We start from the raw sequence: 18,492 nt of genomic DNA, 5'->3' as shown, positions 1-18,492 counted from the left end.
CAAGTTTATCCATCTGGCGCTTTCTGGTATCCAAGCCTCCAATGTCATTGGATGGATTAAACAAGATAAGCGCAATCGGTCACAGAAATGGGTTCCATGCTGGCCAGTGGCCACTCTGCTCGAGACTTTTTTTTATGGTATGCTTGAGACTTTCAGTACTCGCTGGTCAGTACCACTCCACTTGAAAACGGGTGAATGCTCACATGCTGACTTGTGTCGACAGGTCAACGGAACGCGTTCGGAGAAGGAAATACCTGGGTCAACGGAATGGCACGTCATGTTGACTCGGGCACTGAGGGCACACACCATGATCGATCCACCTTGGCTACTTCACTGCTGACCGTGAGAGGTGGCCGAGCGTGGCACCAGATTTAAGGGTTTACATGGACAAAGGTAAAGAACACCGACTTTTCTTTTTGTCTAGTTTCACTCAATGCAAATCTACACACTAGTACAAACTGCGCACGCCAAAAGTCATTTTTGTACCATGATCAGACCGGCACCGATAGCGTCTTTACTAGTCCGCACAATCCAACCCAAAAGTCTCTTCTCTTTTGTGTGCAACACACCCAAAGTCCCAAACATCTCCCAACCCAAAAGTCACCTTCCAGAGAGGGAGCTGGAGGTCATGGAGCAGAAACTGGAGTGTGCACGTGCCCCCGTGAAGAGCAACCCGACACGGGCCAGCTCGATCTCCTGCTGCTGCCCGCCGTCCGGCGGCCAGACGAACGCGGGCTTCACGAGCGGGGGCTCCGGCGCCTCTGCCCCGCCGGCCAGCACCTGCACCGCCGCCCGCATGGACGGCCTCTCCCTCGGGTTCGGGTGGCAGCACGCCAGGGCCAGCCTCACCGCGCGCTCCGCCTCCTTCGGGTCGAACGCGCCGTCCAGCGCCGCGTCGGCGGCGTCCGACGCCCTCCCCTCGCCGTAGAGCCTCCACGCCCAGTCCACGACGTGCGCGTCCTCCCGCCCTCGCCTGACGCTCGGCGCGAAGACGTCGCGGCCGTCGTCGTCGTCGTCGAGGCACGAGTGCGGCACGGGGCTGCCCGGCCGCCTCCCGCTGACCACCTCCAGGACGAAGACCCCGAACGCGTACACGTCCGTGCCGAGGCTGGCGCGGCCCGTGAAGAAGCTCTCGTGCGCCATGTAGGCGCGGGTGCCCGCCACCGCCCGCGTCGAGTGGTGCGTGGCCCCGTCGCGCTGGACGACGCGGGCGAGGCCGAAGTCGCCCAGCCGCGCGCCGTACCCGCCGTCCAGCATCACGTTGCTGGCCTTCACGTCCCGGTGGAGGATCCGCTTGCTGCTACCGTGGTGCAGGTACTCCAGCGCCGACGCCACGCCGCAGATGATCCCGTACCGTCGCTCCCAGGTCAGCTCCGGCGCGGCTGCCGACGCCGACGCGCCGCTAGCTCTGGCGTCGGCGTACAGGAGCTTGTCCAGGCTGCCCATGGGGAAGTACTCGTAGACGAGCAGCAGCTCGCCTCGCTCGTGGCACCACCCGATCAGCTTCACGAGGTTGCGGTGCGAGAGCTTGCTGATCGAGTTCACCTCCGCGACGAACTCCTGCTCCCCTCTGCTGGAGCTAGCGCTCGTCATCACCCGCTTCACGGCCACCTCCATGCCCATCCTCTTCAGGTAGCCGAGGTACACGGTGCCGAAGCCGCCTCTGCCTAGCTTGCGGTCGGAGCTGAAGTTGGCGGTGGCATTCCTCAGCTCCCTGAACCCAAACCTGACCGGGCCGTGCGCGTCGATCATCTTCTCGAGGTTGCGGTAGGCCAGCCTTCCCGGTCGTGTCAGCCGTCTCCACACGCAGAACGCCAGGAACGAACCGGCAATGGCGAGCGGGATCAGGTAGGCGAGAAGCAATCTCAGCTTCCTTGCCTGCCGTCCCCGTCTGCCTCCGGCGTCGCCCAGCGTGGTGAAATTCCAAGACTTGATCTGATTGAGCTCGGTGAACTCGCCGGTGGACGCCGCGAATCCCACGGTGATGTCCTCCGTCAGATACTGCGACAGATCACCGGCCCAGGAATACATGAAGCTGTACGTCTGCACCGCGACTACGCTCAACGCCGCGCCGTCGTACTGTATGCTGACCCACACGTCAGACCCGCTGGAGAGCACGATGGAGAGGTTGCTGAGAGGGTACGCGCTGACGGATCTGATGCCGTTGACGTCGAGGCCGACGTGGTTGTGGTCGAGGTCGTCGTCGCCGCTCTTCCTCGTGTCGAACTCCACGGCCACGATCCGGTTCGCCGGCGAGCCGTCCGTCTGGCTGTTCACTATGCCAAGCCACTGCCCGCTGCTGTTGCCCGGCGGCAGCTCCGGGCTGTTCGTGAGGATGAAAGCCATACCTTCTCCGGTCCCGTTCCGGGGGAGGATGTTGAGCATGAACTCCGTCCTGAACGACGTCAGCGCCGTCCGCTCGCCGTTCCACAGCTTGAGCCTCTCCCTCGCGTAGCAGACTCTCCCCGACCGGTGGCTCATGTCCCCGGTGTCGGGCGTGATCTGCAGGGCTCCGTTCGCGATCCCTGTGCCGGGGCTGAAGCTGAAATCGTCCTCGCTGGCGGCGTGGAAGGTGGGGTAACTGAACTGCAGGCAGCTGCAGGTGCTGCACAGGATCAGGACGGCAAGAGTTGCAGAAGCGGGCAGAGGGATGCGCCGCCTGCTGATGCCGGTACTGGACGGGGATGCCATGGCGACTATTTCCGGCGATCTCTCTCCAATGTGGAGGTAGAAGCAGAGGTGGATTCGATTCGAGAACTGTTTGGGTTACGCGTCGTGGACTGTCATACTTTCACAGCCCATCCAGTACCTGCTTGTACGGTTGTACCCCGTTGTGAACTGAATGGAGCGGGTATATTGGGACTTCTGTGAGGCAGAAACTTCGTAGCAATGCAGCCCAACGCAAAAGTGTTTGATTACGCAAACTTCTCCTGAACTGTTGTAAACAAGGGAGGTTGTTTAGCAAGTAGAGATCGAGTACCGTCATTGCATAGACTGATAGACATAAAAAGTTAGTTTGATAATGGTAATTTACTTCTTTTTCAAGGAGAAAATGACAAATCCGAAGCATTCCGACTGAGATGTTTCGTTTTTGGTTGTGCAGATCTTTTATCAACTTATTTAATGCCATGAGAAATTCTCACCAGTCTATAGCCAAATTCAAGTATTGCATCTTGATATACCAATATACCATCATTCCAATTCCTTAGCTTGTTTCTTCCGTTCTCCAACAAAGGACTCCACGGTGTGAACATAGTTTGGAGGCTAAAATTGACGGATCACCCGCGAACGGGCAGGACTGCAATTTTGTCAAGTGCTCCTGTCACTTTATCATTGTCATAAGCCAAATCTCTTTAACTCTAGGCAAGTTTTCACGGTGGATTTATGTATATGATTATAATTTTTTCTCTATAAATTGGTTAAAATTATACAAATTTTATTTAAATTAAAGTTAAAGTGATGAATAATTTGGAACTGAAGGTGTAACGGTAACACGCAGGAGCTTGTAACTGAAAACTTGACAGCTTGGCTGGGACAAGGGGAGGCTAAAATTGAGGGAGGGCCTCCGTATGTCCTCGAGCCCCATGGGATTGCATGGAGGCCCATGGGCTTTCCTCGAGCCCCTCTCGCCACTCCAGCCCGACGTGTGACGCTCCGAGTCACTCAGCGAGCCATGGCCACCTCCCTCCCTCTCCATCCGACCATCTCTGCATACCTAGGGCCTTGGGCACTTCGACTCTCCGGGTCCCAGCCCCTCCATCCATGCGAGGGCGACAATGGCGCCCGCCTCCGTCGCCGTCTCCCTCCGCTTCCGGTTCCTCCTCGGGCCCCGGCCGTTCCGCGGGAGGGCGAGGTGGCCCCGGGCGATTAGGGCTTCGGCTTCGAGCGACACCGGTGGCGTTGCGGGCGGGGGGCGGAAGGTAGAGGCTCTGGAGAGGAGGGTGGGAGATCTGAGGGCGCTCGTCGCCTCCGTTCCTCCTGCTGTTGCTTCGGTAAACGCCACCACTTTACTTTTCTTATCTGGATATTTATTATGCACATTTTCGCGGAATTGGTTAGTGTCAGCGCGAGCTGGTAATTGACGACGAGTGCATTTTTTTTATACAAATGCGAAACATAGTTGTCTTCCCAATGATTTTGCATGAACACCCAAGCGGCAAATTGATGCTAGTTTAAATGGATGATCAATTGAATTTTGATCACTAATATACTACACAGTGCTTTGCTGGAATGATAGGGAACTTATGGCACGCTGCATCGATAGACCTAAAATATGAAACATAGAATGCTATCACCTGTGGTTCGACATCCCCTGTTTCTCTGCCGATCCTCCTCAAGCAAACCTTAATCACATCAGGGAATCAATTGAACCGTGTAGTCCTTGTTCTTTTGTAATCACCTGCATGCCATTCCAGGTTTTAAACAATTGGGGCAACTTATTATTCTGTTTATTCCTGCCTTCCTGGCCTTCTTTATTTTCAGAGTAAGACCAGTTGCTTTATCCGCATTACCATGCTCATACTTGAATTGGACCAATGCCGTGTTACTGCAATTCATGTTCTTACCTTCTTTTTTCTTGCAGATCCGGAGAAACATTGGTCCGAATTTTGTTGCTGGTTTCTGTCTTGGCGTTGCAGTTTTGGCTGCTGTTGCAAGACAGGTCATCATAAGAAGTCGAGAGCATGATAATAGAGGTTCTGTTGCTGATCTAGTAAGGCGTGGACAGTTAAAATCAGGCCAACGAGGGAAGTACGTCACTAACTCCTTGACGTTGCATCTTGCATTCCCTTCTTCTTCATTACACTACAACTGGCCAAGAACTTTATTATGGTTGCCGCTTTAGAAAAGTAAATAGTTGTGATCAATGAGTGATGTTTGCCGGCTTTATGTATGCTTGGTGATTCTAAGCCTCCAAACCCACTGTTTTTTATGAATATTAACACAACATTTTAAATTTGTCTATATGCCTAGGTTGGTTACACATGCCATTATATACTAATATAATTTTCTATTAAAATAGTCTATTATATTGCTTATGCTTGTGAAAAGTTACTTTCGCCTTTGGTGTCCCCAGTAACTTGTTCCATGTCATTGCAAAAGCAGCCTCACCATACTCTTTACCTGTTCTCTGTTTACTGGCATGGATATGGGAATCCACTTTCAGAAAATAACTACAGGGTTCATTTACTACTAACTGTACGTGATAGTTGTATGCTTACTGCTAACTGTATGTGATAGTTGTTGAAGAACTTCTTTTGAACAATCCTGACAGAAGTCCTTTCCTGCAGTGCAAAGCTCCGCACATATGATGATCCTTTCAATACTCCATTAGTCAAGATTGATGAGGATAGTTCTACTGCACAAATGTTTGGCAAGGAGTACCGATTAGCTCCTGTTAGGCTTACGAAAGAACAACAAGAAATGCATCAGAAAAGGAGATCACGTGCATATCAGTGGAAAAGGCCAACTGTGTTTCTAAGGGAAGGTGATTCCTTACCACCAGACGTTGACCCAGATACAGTTAGATGGATTCCAGCAAACCACCCTTTCGCTGCTGCTTCAAGTGAAGTAGATGAGGAGACTGCCAAACAGAATGTTTATCAAAAAGATGGTGTCCCATCCCGTGTTAAGGCTGAACATGAAGCTTTGCAGGCAAGGCTGGAGGCTTCAAATGATGTGAGTGCTTTACCGATGAACATTATCCTCTTGACCTTTTAAAGGTTATAAACAATAACACTGTACCCATATTTTGCTTTAAAGTGTTCAACAATATATACTATCTGTTATATTAATAAAGCTCAAATCTAATCTGATAATTGAACCAATCACATCGTCTACCTTTAGTCATCTCCAGCCTTCCAGAATAGAATTTCTGATTCTCAACAATGTTTCGCAGGTTACCAAACTCCCTTCAGATTCAAGGAGTATGCAGCATAATGAGAGGTTATCTGGTAAACCATCTGGGAATCTTCAGAGCTCGAAGTTTGGCTCGGAGTTAGAGAAGCAAGATAGACAACTGATTATTGAGCCTGGAAAACATAGCTCTGATGAAAGTTTACAGTCAAACAGGCTGGAAGGGAAATAATATCTGTGTACTTCAGCTCTTTGGTAATATTTGCTTTGTTGCATAGTGTTATCAGCTTTTAGCTTTTAGCTGTAGGTATAGATGTTTTGGAACAGTGGGCATACCAGCTTAATAGTGAGCATTTGACATGGAGAGTCGCTTGATGCGTTGTAAATGGATATTTCTTCTGTCAGAAGCATTTAAGATGCAAACTATGCGGCATGTTTGTCATCCTCTCAAGCTTATAAATGTAGAGTGCATGGAATTTGGAAGTTTCTCTCTTTTTTTATTTGCAACTATAATATCATCACATGATTCTTTAATCAGTTCCACCATAAAATAGTCACAAAAATACCTGGATTCAAGGAAATATAGTTTATAAAATACATCTTGCAAGACTATCTGGAATGCTCAAGAGGCGCAAAATTTTTCACTAAAGAAAGACATTATCATGAGAAAGGCCCTAAGTGGCCAGGGGCACATCGGCCTTTAGCCCTGTACAAAAACATTTTTCAATCATCTGCAACCTGAATGGAAATCAGCAGTAGGATGGAATTGCATGAATTGCCTTAGATATCCTCAAATGCCTCTTCATCCTCATCACCAAACATGGCTGCCATTTTCATGGCTAGCTTCGCAGCCATCTCCCTCCTTTGGAAGTCGGGCATGAGCCTCAGGTTGGATCGCATGTTGCCAATCTCCGACATTAGCTTCTCCAGGTCATCTAGGCCATAATGCTCATCCTCAAACAGGTTGTTAGCCTCTGTTACATCACCTTGATGATCGTCAACACTATCAGCTGCGGTCTTATCCACATGATCACTATCTTTGGCCTTGTTGCTCTGAGTTACAGTAGTTTCTGTGGGTCTGTCACTCGGTAGAGCATTGGATGCTGAAGAATCAGCACTTGGATTCACAACTTGATGTGTGCGGTCCTGTGCATCATTAGCCGCATCCGATCTCTCAAAGCTTCTGGAAGTACTTGTCTCACCAATGAATTCCCACTGGTCATCAGATCCATGGGACAAGACCTCGTACTCAAAATCATAGTTGGATTCATCATCCGTGGTTTCTGTCAGAATGAAAATAAATAATCAGGGAGGGGTAATACATCATTCTAAAATGAATAGTTTAAAGTAGAATATTTGTACAGGGATCACATCTTTTCTGTAAAGATGGTCAGCATATTCTAAGAGCTGAAATTACTTTATCGGAACCTGCTTGCCATGCCATGCCATCCTATAGTTTTTCAATAGTGCAGAGCAAGCAAGGCTCACATCAACAACAATCGGTGACAATTTAGTCATTTGTGGTATTTAACCTACCTTCTTTTTCAACCAAGGATGGAGCAGTTATTCTGTTTCCAGATTTCAGAATCATTCCAGGCCACATATGTGCAGAAAGTGCTCCAAAGAGTCGCTCCAAGCCTTGGCTATCACCATCCACCGATAGACCTGTTAGTTTTGAATAAATGTCAATTAATATACAAACACCCATGATTCTTATAGGATAAAGGATATAAAAATATAAGTACTCATTGAAAGTTGAGACAACATAATTACTTGATGCTAGCTCATGGTAATGGGTTGATTACTGGAAACAATAATAACTTGATGGTAAAGAAGATATAGAAACTTGAGAGAAAAACTTGACAGTTAGAATCTACACAGCACAGGAGACAACCCACACTTATCAAAGTCAGTATTGGAAGCACAGGCCTCAATATACTCTATGTTCTGCTCAATGCACCACTGTGAAGTAGAGTTTCTGATCTCTATGCATGGTTCTTCCTCTGATAACAAGCCACAACCCTCACTTTCATTTATTCCAAAATCCAAGTATTCAGGGTGTGGATCGGAACTTGACTCCCCAAGCCTTTGCATACGCCTCCTATATTCCACATGCGCACCATGACCAGGTACAAGATCTGCTTTATTTCCAATGCACAACAAGACCTCAAACCTCTGCATATCAACATTGGCTGCCCAACTTTGCAGAGTAAGCAAGGAGGATTCCTGCATAATTATTTAAGACAGTTAACCCACTTTAGCATTGACCATTGATCAACAAAAAAGAAACACTGAAAAATGTGAGGTTCAAAATATATAAACAAACTATAAATGGATAATGCAATCAAATTTGCATGAGGACATGGGTTCAGTTCGGACATCACTCATATCGAAGACCATAACAAGGGCAGCCAGCCGATCTAGATGAGGGAGGGAACCAAGAGAAAACTCTTCACCAAGATTCGCTGTCCAGATGGAAAGCTCAGCTGAGTAATACTTTGTTTCAATTGTCCACCTGCTTGGCAATCAGCAGCAAAATAGATTATGTCAAGAATCATAAGACTAACCGAAAACCATCCTTTCTACTTCTGTAATTGAGTACACAAAAAACATAATTTGACATCATGCCATCACATACCCCTGACACAGCACACCAGATGACAAGTCATGCACGTCAGGTATTTCAGCAGCAAGCAGCCCTGTAGTTCATGGTGAAATGAAAATGATGAGGAAATAAGAAGCACAATAACCGAAAAAAATCATATTCATAAACTTAAACAGCAGTGAATGAAACAGCTAGAACACTACAAGCATGTGTATACTCCCTTTTTTTTTGGGGGGGGGGGGGAGCTTATTCTCTAGATAATCTACTCCAAAACAATTCCCTTTTTACTTTGTCCATTCAAAACTCAAATCACCGGAGGATCACGGGATCTTCTTCTCCTTCTCCTCCCTAACGACGCAATACATCAGATTCGGATCCTAAATAGTTTGGCTAGTCAATCCGGTCGATGTTTCGCATTCAAATAGAGAGATGGAAAATATACAGAAAAGAGGACAGCGAGATCTCACGGGAGAGGATGGTTCGCTTGCCGACGCCGGGGGCGCCGACGAGGAGGACACCGGGCCGCGCCTCCAGGGATCCCTCCATGGCCTCGCGCCAAAGCCCTGTACCCTAACACTGGATCAAAAGGTCTCCGGCTTTGATTTCGTCGATGCCGAGTGGGAAGTTCGGAGACGCGACGCGCGAGTAAACGACCAACGAGAGAGAGGAGGAAGACAGACTAAGAAGGCGGTGACACAAATTCTTCGCTTTCATTCTGGGATGGCGTATTTCTTTTTTACGCCGGTGCCCCCAAGCCGCGACTCCCGAGCCCGCGACTAAAGTTCAATGGGCCGAATTGGACCAGGCGGCTTCACTCTTCTGCTGTGCTGGGGAGGGACGACGCAAAGCGAAGCGGTTTGAATGGTCGCGACCCCATGGCCGCCACCGCCGCCTCCTCCTCCGGCGGCTGCCCCCTACATGGCTGTCACGCAGGCGTTAGCCGACGCGCTGCGCTCGTGTGGTGCGCGCGGCGTGCTCTCCGGCGCCCGCGCGGTGCACGGCCACCTCGTCGCTGTGGGCCTCGCGTCCGCCGTCTTCCTCCAGAACACGCTCCTCCACGCCTACCTATCGTGCGGAGCCCTCCCCGACGCCCGACGCCTGCTGCAGACGGACATCACAAATCCAAACGTCATCACCCACAACATCATGCTGAATGGGTACGCCAAGCTCGGCCGCCTGAGCGATGCCGTGGAGCTGTTCGATAGAATGCCCGCCAGAGATGTGGCCTCGTGGAACACGCTCATGTCCGGATACTTTCAGAGCCAGCAGTACTTCGCTGCTCTCGAAACCTTTCAGTCCATGCACCAAAGCGGGGATTCGTCGCCAAATGCATTCACATTCAGTTGTGCCATGAAGTCTTGTGGTGCCCTTGGATGGCACGGTTTGGCACTGCAGCTTCTTGGGATGGTTCAGAAGTTCGATTCCCAGTATGACAGTGAAGTAGCAGCTTCTCTTGTCGACATGTTTGTGAGATGTGGAGCTGTGGATTTAGCTTCAAGGTTGTTTGTTCGCGTAGAAAACCCCACTATTTTCTGCCGGAACAGTATGCTGGTGGGGTATGCCAAGACATATGGCGTTGACTGTGCTCTCGAGCTGTTTGATAGCATGCCTGAACGAGATGTTGTTTCATGGAACATGATGGTGTCAGCATTATCTCAGAGTGGCCGAGTCAGAGAAGCCCTTGATATGGTTGTAGAGATGTACAGCAAAGGCATGCGTCTTGATTCAACAACGTACACTAGTTCTCTAACTGCATGTGCCAGATTATCTTCTTTGGAATGGGGTAAACAGCTCCATGCTCAGGTGATTCGGAACCTACCCCGCATTGATCCATATGTTGCTAGTGCTCTTGTTGAGCTATATGCAAAAGGTGGCTGTTTCAAGGAAGCTAAGGGGGTGTTCAACTCTTTACGTGATCGTAATAGCGTGGCATGGACAGTTCTCATATCTGGATTCTTGCAGTATGGATGTTTCACTGAATCTGTTGAGTTGTTCAACCAGATGAGAGCTGAGTTGATGACACTTGATCAATTTGCACTGGCAACTCTTATAAGTGGCTGCTGCAGCAGGATGGATTTGTGCCTCGGGAGGCAACTGCATTCACTTTGTCTGAAAAGTGGGCAGATCCAAGCTGTTGTCGTCTCCAATTCTCTGATCTCTATGTATGCAAAGTGTGGTAATCTCCAAAGTGCTGAACTTATATTCAGATTTATGAACGAAAGGGACATTGTATCATGGACAAGCATGATTACTGCATATTCTCAAGTAGGGAACATCACGAAAGCGCGCCAGTTCTTTGATGGCATGTCCACAAAAAATGTAATTACATGGAATGCTATGTTGGGCGCATATATACAACATGGAGCTGAGGAAGATGGCCTCAAGATGTATAGTGCTATGCTAAGTGAGAAGGATGTCAGACCTGACTGGGTTACCTATGTCACATTGTTTAAAGGCTGTGCAGATTTAGGTGCAAGCAAACTTGGAGATCAGATAATTGGTGGCACTGTAAAGGTTGGTCTCATCTTAGACACATCTGTTGCGAATGCAGTTATTACAATGTATTCCAAGTGCGGAAGGATATTAGAAGCTCGAAAAGTATTCGACTTCCTGAATGGGAAGGATCTTGTATCTTGGAATGCCATGATCACTGGTTATTCACAGCACGGCATGGGAAAGCAAGCCATTGAGATTTTTGACGACATGCTGAAAAGAGGTGCAAAGCCAGACTACATAAGCTATGTTGCAGTTCTGTCAGGCTGTAGCCACTCTGGACTGGTGCAGGAGGGTAAATCTTATTTTGATATGATGAAGAGGGTCCATAACATATCACCCGGACTGGAACACTTCTCATGCATGGTGGATCTACTTGGCCGCTCAGGGCACCTGACAGAAGCCAAGGATCTCATTGACAAGATGCCCATGAAACCAACCGCTGAGGTTTGGGGAGCTCTTCTTAGCGCCTGCAAGATACACGGGAACAACGAGCTCGCTGAACTTGCAGCGAAGCACTTATTTGAGCTGGACTCGCCTGATTCTGGGAGCTACATGCTTATGGCCAAGATCTATGCCGATGCCGGGAAATCAGATGATTCCGCGCAGGTCAGGAAGCTGATGAGGGACAAGGGGATCAAGAAGAACCCGGGCTACAGCTGGATGGAGGTTGACAACAAGGTCCACGTCTTCAAAGCAGATGATGTGAGCCATCCACAGGTGATTGCGATCAGGAACAAGCTGGATAAGCTCATGGAGAAGATTGCGGCCCTAGGGTACGTGAGGACCGAGTCCCCGCGCTCTGAGATTCACCACAGCGAGAAGCTGGCTGTGGCATTCGGGCTCATGGTCTTGCCCGACTGGATGCCAATCCACATTATGAAGAACCTGCGGATTTGCAGCGACTGCCACACAGTGATCAAGCTGATATCGTCGGTTACTGGCCGGGAGTTTGTGATTCGGGATGCCGTGCGATTCCACCACTTCAAAGGTGGTACCTGCTCTTGCGGGGACTACTGGTGACTGATGACACCTGATTCGTGCGTAGTTCTTTTTTTTTTCAGCCCAGCATATTGGCTGAAGAGAGCAACAATAGAATATCAAAACATTTCCTTGCTATTTCTGTTCCACAATAGAATCGTCCAGCCTAAATAGTGGATTAGATAAAGGCAGACAGCGTGAAAATAACAGTGCATTCAGTACAGGTTCGTCCAATCCAAGTGGAACAACGCATGAAATTGAGATATGGAATACAGCGTGGATCCAAGCATTGATGTAATCAATAAAGGGAGACATGCATAGTGAGCTAGTTCACTGCACATTACTAACGTTTTGCAAAGTGAAGTGGCAGCAGCACAAGAGATCATTGACATGGACATGTTATGCATTTCATGGAATCAATCACAAGAGTTGAATCGGAATTCCCAGAAAAACACATCCACACAGACAATTGACAACATTTTGAAAAATTGCAGAAGGCTTCGGAGGGCAGCAAGACAAGAAGAAGCTAAGCCACAAGCTGTACATCGTGTTAAGTCTCTAGAATGCACCAGGTGCGTCCCTCATGCTGATATTCAGGCTGTTTCTCATTGTTCTTCGACCGACTCCCATATTGCCCTTAGTCATCATGGCAACGAACTCTCCGTAGTCAATGCGGCCATCCTGGCAAAATAGAACAAGGTTAGACTAAACATGTCAATGACATTAACTTCTGTAGACCTCAAAGAAATGCCATTAACTTCTGTATTGTTACTATCAGAACAATAAAGCATTGATTAATGAAGCATCAAATAAAACATTCTATCTTTATTGGCAAGTTCAGATCCATTACAAGTTTTCATTGCATCATACTACTTGCATTGGTTGTACGCATACTGTAGTTTTAATGAAGGTTAGTGAGTAAGAAATAAATAAGGGATGCCATGCTATAAGTTCTATGCACTCATGCATTATGGAGTTTTACACATGTAGACTAATTAAAATATATGACTTACATTGTCCTGATCTGCTTCGTTAATGACATCATCAAGAAAAGCATCTGGCATGTTATGCTCTTTGCAAGCTTGCTGCAGTTCGTCCACTGTGATGTAGCCACTACCATCTTTGTCGAAATATGAAAAGGCTGCCACGAGATGTTCCTCACGTTCCAGCTTATTGAGATGCAACGTCGCAGCAATGAATTCTATATAGTCAATTGTCCCGCTGTTGTCAATATCAGCCTAAATGAATGAAACAAAAGAAACACATAAGATTCTTGGTATACCATGTTATAACTTCTCTTTACAAAGCCTCTGGTGTAAGAAGGCCAAGTGTGAAGCTCAATTTTATCAGCCTTTAAATTAATATGCGTAGTTGCTAGACCACTCAAGTAAAAAAAAAGGAACTTTTGCGCATACACATCATGTAGCGCATAAGCACAGATGAGACATTAAATGGTTGCTGCTTTCAGATGAGGAAATATTACTTGTAATCTGTGCTCAGTGGAATATCTGAAATTTATAGAAGCTTTATTTGCAATGTCATAGACAAAAGGAAGAAATGAAAAGGCAAGATGTTGCTATGGCAATGCATCCTAATCACAAGTATGTAATAAAAACTGGTCATACATAAGTTGAAACTGCAACAAATAGTGGATTGACTTTTTAAGTAGCCAAGAACTAGGTTCTTGATGAAGTCGCATGTAGTATTATGAGCTGGCAGGAGGCAGCTTATGCTGTCAAGTCAATTAACAGCTTATATATGACAAAACCAAAAGGCATTCTTGGAGGATGTTTGATCTTATGGCAACATTATATTCCAGGTCGTTATAGCTAAAAATACAAATAAGAACTTACTGCTTCCATAAGATCACGAATCTCAGTATCCTTTAGTGTGGAGCCATATTTTCTCAATCCTTCTTTTAGCTCATCATATGTAATTGCACCGCTGTTATCAGTGTCCATGGTCTGGAACATTTCCTTCAACCCAGCAATTTCCTCCTCTGAGAGGCTCTCAGCTATAACCTATTAGAATAAACATATATAGTCAACTAATGCAGCATTGCAGAAGCAAGCAAACCAAAATACAACATAACTCTCTGCGAGATGCCTACGGTTAAAAACAAACAACATGTTAACTCTCCTCGTTGATACTAGGTTAGGTGACCTCTCGATAAATATGACCTAAAAGTCATAGGTTGCCCAGCAATAAAGATAATTTGAAAACCATAGGATCAACCAAAGGAATATGAGTTGAACAATTGCAGTACTATTTTCTGAACGCAAGGACCAAGTTCATACAAAAATCATGCCTAAAAGAATTGCACTTACTCGTAAAGCCATTTTCTTCAACTTATTCATTGCAGAGAATTGCTTAATGCGAGATAAGACAGCTGGGTCAAGTGGACGATCAGGAGCTACTCCATGATCACGAATCCATGGATGACCTATGTACAAGTTCAAGTGTTACCTTTTTATCCAACAATTGCAAATACATGAATGGATGTGTTACGGTATCAGATAATTAACAAATCAACAGTATAAAGTGCTCTAAGGAACTAACATAGAACTTCATGTGCTGTTAAGCGTTCCTCAGGGCGAGGATTCAGCATTCTCCTTATAAGATCTTTTGCGCTATCAGATATCACAGGCCAGGGGTCAGAATCAAAATCGATGACACCTTTCAATACAGCATCAAATATCCCTTGCTGTGTTTCTGCATTGTATACATTGAAAAAAAAATGTTAGCCTGCAGTCAACAGGGATAATAACATTAATTGAAGGCAGAAATATCAAGTATGTACCTGCCCAAAATGGGGGTACACCACTTAGCAGAATGTAGAGAATGACACCGGCTGTCCATACATCAGCTGCTGGTCCATAACTTTTGCACAAAACTTCTGGAGCAACATAATATGGGCTACCAACGACATCGGTAAAAACTTGATCTGAAAGAATAAAAAAAAAGGGGAAAGTGTCAAGGGTCCAGAAAATTTTCCCAAAGAAGTTCTCATCAGATCACTATTAGAACAAAATGTTGACTACACCAGCTTCCATAAGATGCAATCATCCAACTGCCCCCAGTTACAAATGCTCGTTGCTGAACTTGCATTCTGGACACTTAACCCATTAATTTGTGTTGCCACAACTTATCTTGAATGACAAGTAGTTAGCTGCATTTATTTCCTGCCAGTCTAAAGTTCTAAACCATCGACTCAAACTGAGAACGTTAGCTAATGTCATTACATAACAATCAATACAGACAAGTACTTTTGAACCCTTTCTGTTTCAAATGCGTGATGACTCCACAAAAGCTGCTGTGGCAAAATTTCACCTGCAATCACCCATTTCAGGTCCTACAGCATGACTGCACGAGTAAAGCAGAGCTAACGCAAAGCACAACTGTAGGAGCTTCAGTTTCAGTGGTTCACTGTTGCCGATTAGTAACACATCCAGTGCACAGATTTCAATCGTAGACTAAAAAAGCATGTCATAATGTAAAGAAGTGCTCACCAGGCTTGAAGAAGACAGAGAGCCCGAAATCGATGGCCTTGAGCGAGAGGTCATCGTCCTTGTTGGCGAGCAGGAAGTTCTCGGGCTTGAGGTCCCGGTGCATGACCCCGAGCGAGTGGCAGGCCTCGACGACCCCGACGATGATCCTCGTGAGCTCGGCGGCCTTGCGCTCGCTGTAGTGTCCGCGCTGTATGATCCGGTCGAAGAGCTCGCCTCCGGCGCAGAGCTCCATGACGATGTGCACGTAGAGCTGGTCCTCGTAGGCGCCCTTGATGGCGACGACGTTTTTGTGGCCGGAGAGGTGGTGCATGATCTGGATCTCGCGGCGCACGTCCTCGATGTCCTCCTTGGTGATGAGCTTGCGCTTGGAGATGGACTTGCAGGCGTAGTCGACCCCCGTGGCGAGCTCGGTGCAGAGGTAGGTGGTGCCGAACTGCCCCTGCCCGAGCTTCCGGCCCAGCGCGTAGAGGTCGCGGAGGTTAGGCGTGGGGTGGCCGAGCACGGAGCCGAGGTCCGGCTGCGCTCCCGCCGCGCCGCGCCTCATCCCGGGGGCGGGCGGCGCCGACGCGTGGCCCGCGTGGGCGTCCGTGGTGGCGGCGGGCGGCGTGCGCGGGCGGGAGGAGGGCTTCTTCGGCGAGTCGTCGGCGGCTGCGGCGCTGTACTCGGAGTCCTGGCGCTGCGACGCGGCGTGCTTGAAGCTGGGCAGGTGCCTGGATCTAAGGGCGCCGCCGCATGCGTTGCCCATCAAACGACGGGGTGGAACCGCCGCCCCTGGCGCATCAAGCTCCCGGCGGCCGCCCGCTCACGGAGACGCCAACGCCGCAGACGGAACGGAATCGCTGGTCTGGGTGTTCTGGTTGGGTCGGGGACTGGGGGCGGGAGCGGGAGCTGGAGGAGAGGAACCGGGCTTGGGAGGGCTCTGGATTTAACGGCGAGGACCAGGACTAGTTGGAGGCAGCTGCTGCCGCAGCTGGTGCTGCTTCATGGCGGCTTCTCCCTTCTCTCTCTGGTCTTCTGCCTCTCGGGTCACGTTTCGGGGAAAGCGAGCGCAGCGCACGCAACCGCTCCTGCCGTGCGCTCGTGTTCGTTCGTCCGGACTCTGGATTGGTCCCCTCCCCGGGTTTGGATTGGGCGCTGGGTGGCTGGCTGGCGGCCAGTGCGTGCGACGACGACCACGGCCGCGCGAGCGAGCGGTGCGTGCGGCCGCGGGGGGTGGGAAGGGAGTCGCCGCTGGGTCGATGCGTCCGGGTCCGGCCGGGCCGGTTGGCGCTTAATTAATCGCGGCGCGCCTTTGGATTTTTGCGGGCGGGGGTGGGGTGGGGGAAGGTGAGGCGAGGGTGAGACGAAGGTCAGCAGCGGCCTTCCTCCGTCCCGCCTCGGTTTCGGCGACGAAGCGGACAGGTACAATGAACTCACCCGTCACCCCCGAGCTCGCCGCGAGCGCGACCCGGCCGGGTGGTGTGGTGGTGGTGGGCTCCGGCGGCCGTGCGGGGACCCTCGCGGCCGGCGAGAGGGGATGGCAGAGTGAGCTCCCGGCCGAAAGCGCCCAACAGCCGGCGTCGTGACCTTCTTTGTCTCGGCTGATGGGCGGATGGGCGAACGTGCGCGGCGGCGAAAAAAAAATTAGAAAAGGTTAGGTGAGGCCTGGGCCCCTGGCTGCGCCGTCGCCTGGGCCTGGGTGTCTGATCCTTTCGCCTCTCGCTGGCAGCTGGGTCCCAGGCCAAGTGTCCCCACCTGTCCTGATTCAAAGGTTCCTCCTCTTCTCGCTTTGCTCGGAGCCTCGGAATCAAAGATGAGACCAGCTAGATACACTGTGAGGATAAGTAAGCAGATAAAGAGACCGTGGGGAAAAGCAACCCCGCTGATCATAGTAAACTAGACGGAGGAAGGAGGGAATTCCTTCCACGAGGAAGAGATGTTTCGCGTGGACGAATCTGAGCGTCCGATCTCGTCCTCCGGGGTGGGAGGAAGCTTCTCTGGCAGTTCATCGTGTGGGGCGCCGATCCCATCCTTTGCATCATCGGATCTGCGCGTGCGCAATCACTTGTTCTGAAGAAAATCTGTCGAAATGTACGTACCACCTGCCAGAAAAAAGGTCATTGTGCTGACCTGACTTGCAGCATGGAGTCGTTGACTGACTCCCTGCGTTTTCTCATTGCACACGTCTCACAATGCGGTACCACTCGCGCTCGTAACTAGGGGTGAAAGGGCATCGGTCTAGGCGAGCCTTTCCTTTTCCTGGTTTCCTTTCGGCGGTGCTCTCGGTAACTTTAATCTTTCCATGAGGATTACCTATAGTCACCACGACAATGCAAAGCTGGGCCATGGCTGCCGCTGCAAATTTTGGACACCCCAAACTGGCGGAAACTTTTCCGCGCCCCGGCACCGCACTGGACGACAACGACAGGCTCCTGCAATCTGCGCGTGCACCGGCCCCTGCCAGATCCGAATCCGAGCATGTCTCGCCGCCTCGGCACTCCTGCGCACCCACACCCACGCGGATACAGTACGTGCGCGATCTCTTTCGGATCCACCGGTATACGCGGTGCCGGCGCAAGGCGAAGGAAGAGCGGGGTCCCGGGCAAAGCTTCGGGATCAAGAAACCGCGACACGCTGGAAGGGCGGGCGTCCAGAATGATAAAAGAAGTTGACCTGAACAAAAAAATGTGCAAGGACGCTGGCGATCGGCTCCGGCCGGACTGACGGCGATCGCCGGCACATGCGCAACCGCTTAACTGACGGCAGGTGGCGCGGCCAACGGCGATCATCTCTGTGGAGCGGAGCAAACGTTGGGATGCGCGGGCGATCGCCTGTCAGGGGTGCCGGGGAGGCGACCGATCTGTCCGGATCCGGGTCCCCCTGAATCCTGATGGTTGATGCCGCCGCGATCGTGGTCGGCGCCGAGCGCATGGATTGACTAACCAACGGTTAGGAGGTCTCCGCCGAAAATGATGGGACGCAGTTTGCGAAACTGTGTTCAGTTCAGGCTTCCTTTTCTTTTTCCGATACTTGTTCAGTTCAAGCTTCTGGCCGTGGGATCCGGCCCTGGAA

At 49.6% G+C, this 18,492-nt stretch overlaps 5 protein-coding genes across 5 annotated transcripts; 2 read left to right on the top strand and 3 right to left on the bottom strand.

Annotated features, from left to right (window-relative positions):
- Positions 1-311: 311 nt before the first annotated feature.
- LOC112899495 (probable L-type lectin-domain containing receptor kinase S.5) lies at positions 312-4,589 on the bottom strand. Its single transcript, XM_025967991.1, has 2 exons — positions 4,296-4,589; positions 312-2,935 (listed from the first exon to the last, which is right to left on the bottom strand). The coding sequence occupies exon 2, from the start codon at positions 2,689-2,691 to the stop codon at positions 601-603; it is 2,091 nt and encodes a 696-aa protein (XP_025823776.1). The 5' UTR covers positions 2,692-2,935; positions 4,296-4,589; the 3' UTR covers positions 312-600.
- LOC112899498 (protein MULTIPLE CHLOROPLAST DIVISION SITE 1) lies at positions 3,666-6,295 on the top strand. The gene is made up of 4 exons (XM_025967994.1): positions 3,666-3,992; positions 4,583-4,749; positions 5,289-5,676; positions 5,897-6,295. The coding sequence occupies exons 1-4, from the start codon at positions 3,777-3,779 to the stop codon at positions 6,083-6,085; spliced, it is 960 nt and encodes a 319-aa protein (XP_025823779.1). The 5' UTR covers positions 3,666-3,776; the 3' UTR covers positions 6,086-6,295.
- A 109-nt stretch (positions 6,296-6,404) lies between these two features.
- Positions 6,405-9,143, bottom strand: LOC112899497. The gene is made up of 6 exons (XM_025967993.1): positions 8,926-9,143; positions 8,492-8,552; positions 8,233-8,368; positions 7,752-8,079; positions 7,390-7,518; positions 6,405-7,136 (listed from the first exon to the last, which is right to left on the bottom strand). Exons 1-6 carry the CDS (start codon positions 9,002-9,004, stop codon positions 6,634-6,636), a joined length of 1,236 nt encoding a protein of 411 aa, XP_025823778.1. The 5' UTR covers positions 9,005-9,143; the 3' UTR covers positions 6,405-6,633.
- A 43-nt stretch (positions 9,144-9,186) lies between these two features.
- LOC112899494 (putative pentatricopeptide repeat-containing protein At3g11460, mitochondrial) lies at positions 9,187-12,162 on the top strand. The gene has a single exon (XM_025967990.1). It carries the CDS (start codon positions 9,320-9,322, stop codon positions 11,972-11,974), a length of 2,655 nt encoding a protein of 884 aa, XP_025823775.1. The 5' UTR covers positions 9,187-9,319; the 3' UTR covers positions 11,975-12,162.
- Positions 12,163-12,314: 152 nt separating this feature from the next.
- LOC112899496 (calcium-dependent protein kinase 13) lies at positions 12,315-16,628 on the bottom strand. The gene is made up of 7 exons (XM_025967992.1): positions 15,442-16,628; positions 14,733-14,876; positions 14,492-14,644; positions 14,260-14,375; positions 13,786-13,953; positions 12,946-13,170; positions 12,315-12,613 (listed from the first exon to the last, which is right to left on the bottom strand). The coding sequence occupies exons 1-7, from the start codon at positions 16,184-16,186 to the stop codon at positions 12,491-12,493; spliced, it is 1,674 nt and encodes a 557-aa protein (XP_025823777.1). The 5' UTR covers positions 16,187-16,628; the 3' UTR covers positions 12,315-12,490.
- Between the last annotated feature and the right edge of the window lie 1,864 nt (positions 16,629-18,492).

The sequence above is a fragment of the Panicum hallii genome, chromosome 7, assembly GCF_002211085.1.
Source record: "Panicum hallii strain FIL2 chromosome 7, PHallii_v3.1, whole genome shotgun sequence".
Classification (NCBI taxonomy): domain Eukaryota; kingdom Viridiplantae; phylum Streptophyta; class Magnoliopsida; order Poales; family Poaceae; genus Panicum; species Panicum hallii.
The sequence above is the reverse complement of the archived record's forward strand: the minus strand, read 5'-3'. Positions and strand labels throughout refer to the sequence as shown.